A 9,769-nucleotide genomic window follows, 5' to 3' on the forward strand; every position below is an offset into this window, starting at 1 on the left:
TCGTTTATGAACGTACAGTAGTTCATAGAAGATCATAGATTTTACAGTGCAGAAGGGGGCCATTCGGCCCATCGAGTCTGCACAGGCCCTTGGAAAGATCACCCTATCTAAGCCCACACCTCACCCTATCCCCGTAACCCAGCAACTCCACCTAACCCTTTTGGATACTAAGTGCAATTTAGCATGGCCAATCCAGCTAACCTGCACATCTTTGGACTATGGGAGGAAACCAGAGCACCCGGAGGAAATCCACGCAGGCACGGGGAGAACGTGCAGACTCCGCACAGACAGTGACCCAAGCCGGGAATCGAACCTGGGATCCTGGAGCTGTGAAGCAACTGCGCTAATCATCGTGCTATCGTGCCGCCCAGTTCTTTAGATCGATAATTCCATTTTGCTGCGGGCAATTTTATAATTCACTCTCCTCTGTCACAGTTTGCCTGTCAGGTGCTTCTATCAGGAACCTGGGAATGTGTTTCCCTTGACGGGGCCCACGATGAATGGAAAATGATGGAAAGCCTGCATGTAAATGACCAGTGTGTGCCCTGGAAGACAAAAGTCTTCGGGCGGAATTTTACATGACAGTTAGGGGTGGGGGGGGGGGGGGAGATCGTACCCAATTCTGTTCTTGGTAGCTCATTCCATCCCGGCAGGACGGGAGCTGATTTGTCTGCCCCGCTGTTACCTGGTCGGGTCAAAGGCCTTGCCGCCATTTCGGAACGTCACCGGAGCGCACAATCTCACTCTCTCCCGCCCACGTGTCTCCAGGACACCGTTCGAGATATTATTGAGCCAAAAGAAGAAGGCTGTACTCCTCAGGTTGAAGACCTCGCACCTTGCTTGGCCAAGCAGGCCCCCCGAGGCCTTGAAAACAAGGCCTTGGGATAGTTTGAGGAAGCACACCTGCCCCATCTCTCTGGCCGTAAAGCTCATCAGAGAGGATGCCAGTACAGCTGGCAAACACCTCAAAACACCATCCAGCACATGAAGAGGATTTTAAAAAAATAATTAATTTCCGGGATGGGGGCGTCGCTAGTTAGGCCAGTTAGACAGTGAAATTGTTGGAAAAAGTTTCTCAGAGATAGGTTATGCACATTTGCAAGTGAATGGTCTTATTCGCGACAGACAGCATGGTTTTGTACGAGGGAGGTCATGCCTCACTAATTTAGTTGAGTTTTTTGAGGAGGTGAGAAAAATGATTGACGAGGGAAGGGCTGTGGATGTTGTCTACATGGACTTTAGTAAAGCGTTTGATAAGGTTCCTCATGGCAGGCTGGTGCAAAAGAATAAATCACATGGGGCCAGGGCTGAACTAGCTGGATGGATTCAGAACTGGCTTGGCCATAGAAGAGGGTAGCAGTGGAAGGATGTTCTTCCGAAGGTCTGTAACTAGTGGTATTCCGCAGGGATCAATACTCTGCTCTATATAATATATATAAATGATTTGCAAGAAAATGTAGCGGGTTTGATTAGCAAGTTTGCGGATTAAGATTGCATGAGTTGCAGATAGCAATGAAGATTGTCTGAGAATACAACAGGATATAGATAGGCTGAATAATTGGGCAGAGAAATGGCAGATAGAATTTAACCGGACAAATGCGAGGTCATGCATTTTGGTAGATCCAATTTAAGTGGGAGCTATACAATAAATGGCAGAACTATCAGGAACATAGAGACACAGAGAGATCTGGGAATGCAGGTCCACAGATCCTTAAAAGTGGCAGCACAGGTGGAAATGGTGGTAAAGAAAGCATACGGCATGTTTGCCTTCATGGACGGTGTATCGAGTATAAAAGCACGAAAATTATGTTACAGTTATATAGAACGTTGGTTAGGCCACATTTGGAATACTGTGTCCAATTCTGGTCACCACACTACCAGAAGGGCGTGGAGGCTTTGGAGAGAGTACAGAAAAGGTTTACCAGGATGTTGCCTGGTATGGAGGGTATTAGCTATGAGGAGAGACTGAATAAACTGGGATTGTTCTCCCTGGAGAGATGGAGGCTGAGAGGTGACCGGATAGAAGTTTATAAAATTATTAGGGATATAGATAGGGTGAACAGTTGGCTGCCTTTTCCCAGGGCGGAATTGAAAATTACAAGGGGGCCCCAAGTTCAAGGTGAGAGGGGACAGGTTCAGCGGAGATATGCAGGGTAAGTTTTTTACACAGAGGGTGGTAGTGGCCTGGAAGGCACTGCCATGTGTGTTGATTGAGGCAGATACATTAGCAATCTTTAAGACTTATCTGGATAGGCACATGAACATAGGATACATGCGGTTGGTCTAGACAGGACACGTGATCGGCACAGGCTTGGAGGACCGAAGGGCCTATTCCTGTGCTGTACTGTTCTTTGTTTCTTTGTCATCGTGAACATCAGGACATAGCGGTTAATAGACTGTCTCCACCTATACTGCGGATGTCAGGGCTACACCCAGGCGTGGTGGTAGGGGTTCGGAAAATTAAGAAATTCTGAATTCACTTTTTAGTGTGCCACCACTGTGAAAATATTACACTTCTGTAAATACATTATATGTTTGTGCGAATCACTGCTTCAATTGAAGACATTGTAATTCTGTGCATTATGTCTTCATGCCAGTGTTTCAGTGAGTAACCCTTATCCCCAGGCAGCCATCCCAGCTGACATTCGGGCTCTTGGATAATCCCGGGTACCTGGGAGTGACTCAGGACGTGGGAGTCATGTCAACTCCCAGCTTACCGTGCACAATCAGGAGGTGCTTCCGATGGTCACACACCAGTTCAACATTTATAGCCTTTGCAGTTTATAAACGTTAAGGGCTGTTGCCATGGAGCCCTGAAAGCCGCACGGGTACAGTCAAGTGCACCCTGCACTCTTGAGAAGCCAGTGAATCTTGCAGCCTGACTATCTTCGTCGAGAGCAAGTTCACATAGTAATGTGCCTTGCTGTAAAGGCATCTGTGGCCTCCTTTGTGCATCTATGTGTTGCGGACTACAAGATGCCACAAGGGCCCCTTTTTGGATCCCTGGAATCCCAAAGAAATTGAGCGCTGCGGTCACCTTTAAAGCCACTTGTGGGGGATAGCCTCCTACATCTCATACCCCGTCCTTTGAAGGCAAACATGAAATATGCTTCATTGGAGATGTGATCTACCAGAGCTTGGGACAAGCACAGGCATGGGCGGTATTGTATCTCACTCATTTGCAAATAGGAGAGTCCTCTTCAGTATACTCTTGCCCTGGTAAGTTGCCTTCACTGTCTGGGTTTCTCCTGACTCTCTTGTTCTTGCTCTGGATCCCCTTGACTGTGGACATCAGACACAGCCTCCTCCTGGAGCTACGCTTGGGAGTTGCCTCTCCCTCCTTTGCCTCCTCCATTGCATTAGGACTCTGACAAAGGCAGCATTGAGCCCTGGATCCATTTCTGCTTCTACCTTCTCTCCAAAATTAAATGTAAAAGACATTGGGCGGGATTCTCCGACCCCCCCCCCCCCTCCCCGCCGGGTCGGAGAATCGCCGGGGGGCGGGGGGAATTGCGCCCTCGCCGGCTGCCGAATTCTCCGGCGCCGGGGACTTGGCAGGGGGCGGGAATCGCGCGGCGCCGGTCGGGGGCCGTTGGCAGCGCCCCCCCCCCCCCGCCGATTCTCCGGCCCGCGATGGGCCGAGTGGCCGCCCGTTTTCGGCCTGGCTCCACGGGCGGCCTCCGGGGGCGCGGGGGGGATCTGGTCCCGGGGGGGTGCCCCCTTGGTGGCCTGGCCCGCAATCGGGGCCCACCGATCCATGGGTGGGCCTGTGCCGTGGGGGTACTCTATTCCACTGCGTCGGCCGCTGTAACAGTCCACGATGGCCGACGTGGAGATGAACCCCCCTGCGCATGCGTTGGGATGACACCAGCGCCCGCTGGCGCTCCCACGCATGCGTCAACTCGTGCCGGCCGGCAGAGGCCCTTCGGCGCCAGTTAGCGTGGCGCCAAGCCCCTATCCTGCCGGCTGGCGCGGCGCAAACCACTCCGGGATCGGCCTAGCCCCTGAAGATGCGGAGGATTCCGCACCTTCGGGGCGGCCCGAAGCCGGAGTGGTTCACGCCACTCCTTCGCGCCGGAGTTCGCAGAATCCCTCCCATTAATGATTAACGGGTCAAGACAGTCAAGCTCCCAACTATTGCCTAACGCAACTACAATGGTTTCTGCCCTGCTTGCAAGGTTGCTGATGCAGCCTTGTCTCTGAGTCGCTGCCACACGCATCAAAGCGACCAAGGTGTCATCCCAGAAACAAACCCCTCAGTGGTTTGAGAAGATTTGAATGACATGCTCTACCTCCCCTAACTTGCTGCTCCAATCTCTGATCATTAATTAACAGTAAGTTCTTTTAATTAATGGCTGATTGCCCTTTGACCCTGTTTGGATCCTAATTCTGGTCTCCAGTGATGGAATGCCATATATGCTGAACCCATGCCTCCTTAACAATTACCCGCATTTCCAAATGTTAACATTCCTATGAATTCATGTTGGGATGAAGCTACTGACGTTAAGCCACTGAATTCTGTGTGTCCCAGTTACGGTGCTGATAAAGGCATTTACTTTCTTCACAAGGAGGTCTTCCTCCTTTCTCTCTCATCAGACTCTTGAGGCACCAGCAAGTTCGAAAGCACCCCCAGAAAGGGACCCTTAGTCTCTCAGTGTGCTTCTCCCACAGTCGCAAACCCTTCCCGCTCACAACCACTTCTACTTTATCGATTTGTAACTGCAGTGTGACTCTGGTGGAGCAAGCTGATGGTTCTGCCCTACTATTTCGAAACAAACTTCGACGCCCCCTCTCTCACTGCCCATGTCCCAGATATCTACCTGGAACCCCAAAATGAGAAGGTAGAACTCCCTCCTGTTACTCTCCAGACTCCCCCAATAATACTGTATCCCATTGTTGTTGTGATCGACATTCCCACTCTCTCCCCTGAGCCCACCATCGCTGAAGTGCCCATGTAGACCACAAACTACCCCAGCTAGAGGCTGTGTGCACTCTCACCCGGATGAACCTCCCCAAGAGAGCTCCGCACACCTGCTCCACCCTTCCCCTACCCGCCGACCCTTCTCGTAGCCATTACCAACCCATCTGCAGCCCAGTACAGAGCCAAGCTCATGGGCAATGCCTGTGAGGCAGCCCTGCACACCAAGCTGTGCATTATTCCTACTGAGCACATAGTGTCGTGTTGGGTGTTCCGATGCACAAATGATCCAACACGGCTGTAGATGGTACAACTCTGTTTTATTGTCTTAAACAATGACAACTACTAACTGCTGGCTTAGGTTCGTGCTTCACCAGCTAACCTGTGGACCCAGCCCTATCACTATCTTGGTGAGGCACTCAGCACATGGTCTATGTCTGAGTGACCGCTGTGAGCTCTGTGCTCTGAGCTGAGCTATCTCCTAGTAGAATGAGCGGGAACTGTGATGTTCCCTGTTTTATAGTGCGTGTGCTCTCACTGGTGATTGGCTGCAATGTTGTGTGTGTGTTGGTTGGTCCAACTATCTGTCCATCAGTGTGTGTGTGATTACACCATGATATGCTGATGTAGATATCATGACACATAGCTCTCTCCCCGCCCCCCCCCCCCCTCCCCCCCCACGGAGCTGGAGTACATTGTGCTCCCAATGAATACTCCTGCAGCATGCCCGCTGCATCCCTTGGCTGTCCCCGTCTACCCCATCAGGCGGTCATAGAATGGTTCACAGTATTTTCAGAGAGGAAACAGCACATTCTCCTCATGATCAGTTCTTTAAATTTTACAAGGGCCTCTCTCCCTTCAAGGCAAATCTGAAACACAGGAATGTACCAAAATCCCTAGCCCCCAGTATTGCTGTTAAGAGCCCTTATACAATGCCCAACGTAGTCACTTCATTGTAATTTTACCAAGGACAAAAATATTCTCTGCTCCCCATCATTTTAAGACCAGCAAGGAAACAAATACGTTTGAACCGGTTAGAAAAAGAACATCCAGTCCAGAATAACAAGGTGTTAAGTGGCGTAGGTTGGGACTGCTTTAAAGAACCAGTTTCACTCAACACTGCCCTTTTTTCTCAGAGGTTTTGCAGTTGACACCCTCGTAACCTGTAATCCTTTCTTGTAGGCTTTTGACGGCAAACAGAACCCTCTGTACATAATGGTTCCAGGGACAGTAGCCTGCTCATTTGCCTTTATGCTGCCGGTGGCAACAGCTCCAAACGCCATTGCCTTCAGCTCAGGACAATTAAAGGTCAAGGATATGGTATGTGAAAATTGATGTTTTTAAATATTTCCTGTCGTTCATAAGATGGGTAAGGTTGCAAAGCACCCCAGATACAGCACAATTATAAGCGGGGATGAATGAACAGGTTACCATGACTAAAATGCATCTTTATTTTGAGGGAGTGCAGTATTTTGGCTGTTGTATTCAGCCATTATCTCCCTTTTCCCATGGGGAGGAAACTTTGCTGTTACTGTACGAAGGAAAATTATCTTTTAATTGTCCGATTCAGGAATTGTGATCAGTGCTTTGATTTTTTTTCCAATGAAGGGGTAATTTAACGTGGCCAATCTACCTACGCTGCACACCTTTGGGTTGTGGGGGTGAGACCCACGCAGACACGGGGAGAATGTGCAAACTCCACACGGACAGTGGCCTGGGGCCGGGATCGAACCCGGGTCCTCGGCGCCATGAGGCAGCAGTGCTAACCACTGCGCCACCGTGCCGCACTGATCGGTGCTTTGAGAAGTATATTCCCCAGTAACGTTATAGAATCTCAAAAAGTTATAGATTAAAAGAGTTTCAGCCTTTGTAAATATAACGAAAAACCTGATCACGATTCTGTACGATACTGAATGTATTTAGGGGACAAGTTTGTGCTGTCACCTGGCAAGGTGGTGAGGGGGGGGAGTCTGGATCCGAGGTGGAGGAGCAGAGGGGGGTGTTGAAGTCGAAGTATCAGGCCACCATTTTTAAATGCCGCTCCAAGCCACGATTACTCTTCCTGCACTGGCGAACTGAACTCCTCAGTGCAGGAAATGATGTAAGTGCGGCCTCGGCGGAACGCTCCCGACTGAGGCGCAAAAAGTGAGCACAATCCCATTAGACAGTGGGTTTGTTCTTTACGCGCGGCCAAAACGGGATTCTGGTAATTGCACATTAAATCGCACCCATAGTGTATGGATTTCATGTCCCAATTATGGGGAGAGAACTTAACTCCGAATAAGGGCTTCTTGCTGCTGAGGTATTTATGCAGTTGTCCATACAAGTTTCAGCATAAGGGCGGCACGGCGGCGCAGTGGTTAGCACTGCTGCCTCACGGCGCCGAGGTCCCGGGTTCGATCCCAGCTCTGGGTCACTGTCCGTGTGGAGTTTGCACATTCTCCCCGTGTCTGCGTGGGTTTCGCCCCCACAGCCCAAAGATGTGCGGGGTTGGTGGATTGGCCACGCTAAATTACCCTTTAATTGGAAAAAATGAATTGGATAGTCTAAATTTATTTTAAAAATAAATTTAAAAAACAAAAACGTTTCAGCATAAAAATCAATCACCAAAAACAAAAAAATTTTTTTTTTTAAAATCCAGGGATTATTTTACCAATCCACACACTCAGCGGACGAAGCTCCTCGCTGGGTGTGTATAAGTCATTAGCAATACCACATGATTCTTTGATGTGAGCTCTGTACACTCTGCTGAACCCTTTCCTTCCGAAGGGAAACTAAAGTTCGTTTTGTCTCACCAGGTGAAGGCGGGAATTATGATGAATATCATCGGGATCGTTTTAATCAACACCGCCCTCAACACATGGGGCCGCCTCATCTTCAAGTTCTCAACATTTCCCAAATGGGCCGAGACGTACATGAACGACACCAACAGAGCAGCCATGAACATTATTCAGGTTATTATGACCACGTCAGATTGATTGGCAGGCCAGCCTTGGCAGGGCTGATGCCCTTTCACTGTCCAGCTGACAAAGTCAATTCGGATCAGCAAAGAGACCCGGGCTTCAATGAGCCACATTCTTTTTTAAAAAAATATGTTTATCAAGAATTTGTAACAGAATTTTCAACCATATAAACAACCCCCCCCCCCCACTGTAACAAAAAAGAAGAAAAAACTCGCATAGCAAGACATAAACATGGCAAATCAATATGATACAGAACTTTGTACATTGGATTCCTCCCGTACATATCAGTTTTCCGGATCGTTTATGTTTTTCTTGCTCAGATGCCCCCCCCCCCCCGAAAAACCCCCCATCCCTATCCCTCCCTCCCCCCCCCCCCCCGAAGAACCCCCCTTCCCTAACCCTCCCTCCCCCCCCCCCCCCCCCCCCGGGTTGCTGCTGCTGTCGACCAAACTCCAGCTAACGCTCCGCGAGATAGTCTAGGATTGCCACCACCTGGAGAACCCCTGCACAGACCCTCTCAGGGCAAACTTTATCCTTTCCAACCTGAGAAACCCTGCCATATCATTTATCCACACTGGCTTCCACACTGGGGGGCTTCGCATCTTTCCACACTACAAGATCCTTCGCCGGGCTACCAGGGACGCAAAGGCCAGAATGCCGTCTCCTGCACTCCCGGCTCGTCCGCTACTCCAAATAGTGCTAGCCCCCAGCTTGGCTTGACCCGGACTTTCACCACCTTAGATATTGTTCCCGCCACTCCCCTCCAGAACCCCTCCAATGCCGGGCATGACCAAAACATATGGACGTGGTTCGCCGGGCTTCCTGAGCACCTCCCACATCTGTCCTCCACCCCAAAGAACCTACTCAGCCTCGCCCCCGTCATATGCGCTCTGTGAACAATCTTAAATTGTATCAGGCTAAGCCTGGCACACGAGGAAGAGGAATTAACCCTACTTAGGGCATCAGCCCATAGACCCTCCTCAATCTCCTCCCCCAGCTCCTCTTCCCATTTACCCTTCAGCTCCTCTACCGAAGCCTCCCCCTCTTCTTTCATCTCCTGGTATATCGCCGACACCTTGCCCTCTCCAACCCATACGCCCGAAATCACCCTGTCTTGAATCCCCTGTGCCAGGAGCAGCGGGAATACCCTCACCTGCCGCCTCACAAACGCCCTCACTTGCACGTACATGAAGGCATTTCCTGGGGGTAGTCCAAATTTCTCGTCCAGCGCCCCTAAGCTCGCAAACGTCCCATCGATGAACAGGTACCCCATTCTTCTAATCCCTGCCCGATACCAGCTCTGAAACCCCCCGTCCATCCTTCCTGGGACAAACCGATGGTTATCTCTGATCGGGGACCACACCGAGGCTCCCATCTCACCCCTGTGTCGTCTCCACTGCCCCCAGATCTTTAGCGTTGCCGCCACCACCGAACTCGTGGTGTACCTTGTCGGCGAGAGCGGCAGCGGTGCCGTCACCAGCGCCCCCAGGCTCGTTCCTTTGCAGGACGCCATCTCCAACCTCTTCCACGCCGCCCCCTCTCCCTCCATCACCCACTTACGGATCATCGCCACGTTGGCTGCCCAGTAGTAGCCACCCAGATTCGGCAACGCCAACCCTCCTCTGTCTCTACTACGCTCCAGGAACCCCCTCCTTACCCTCGGGGTCTTACTCGCCCACACAAATCCTGTAATGCTCCTGCTTACCCGCTTAAAAAAGGCCTTGGTAATCACAATTGGGAGGCATTGGAATACAAAAAGAAACCTCGGGAGGACCGCCATTTTAATCGACTGTACCCTGCCCGCTAGCGAGAGTGGCAACATGTCCCACCTTTTAAAGTCCTCCTCCATCTGTTCCACCAGCTGCGTCAAATTAAGTTTGTGCAGTGC

At 50.7% G+C, this 9,769-nt stretch overlaps 1 protein-coding gene across 1 annotated transcript in view; it reads left to right on the forward strand.

Moving 5' to 3' along the window:
- Positions 1 to 8,203, forward strand: part of LOC140428557 (Na(+)/dicarboxylate cotransporter 3-like) — a 67,030-nt gene extending 58,827 nt beyond the window's left edge. Inside the window, exons 12-13 of the mRNA XM_072515160.1 lie at positions 6,101 to 6,238; positions 7,717 to 8,203. Coding sequence (XP_072371261.1) covers positions 6,101 to 6,238; positions 7,717 to 7,896 — 318 coding nt within the window. The 3' untranslated portion in view covers positions 7,897 to 8,203. The remainder of the gene's footprint in view (positions 1 to 6,100; positions 6,239 to 7,716) is intronic.
- Positions 8,204 to 9,769: the final 1,566 nt, after the last annotated feature.

This window comes from Scyliorhinus torazame, chromosome 8 (assembly GCF_047496885.1).
Source record: "Scyliorhinus torazame isolate Kashiwa2021f chromosome 8, sScyTor2.1, whole genome shotgun sequence".
Classification (NCBI taxonomy): Eukaryota; Metazoa; Chordata; class Chondrichthyes; order Carcharhiniformes; family Scyliorhinidae; genus Scyliorhinus; species Scyliorhinus torazame.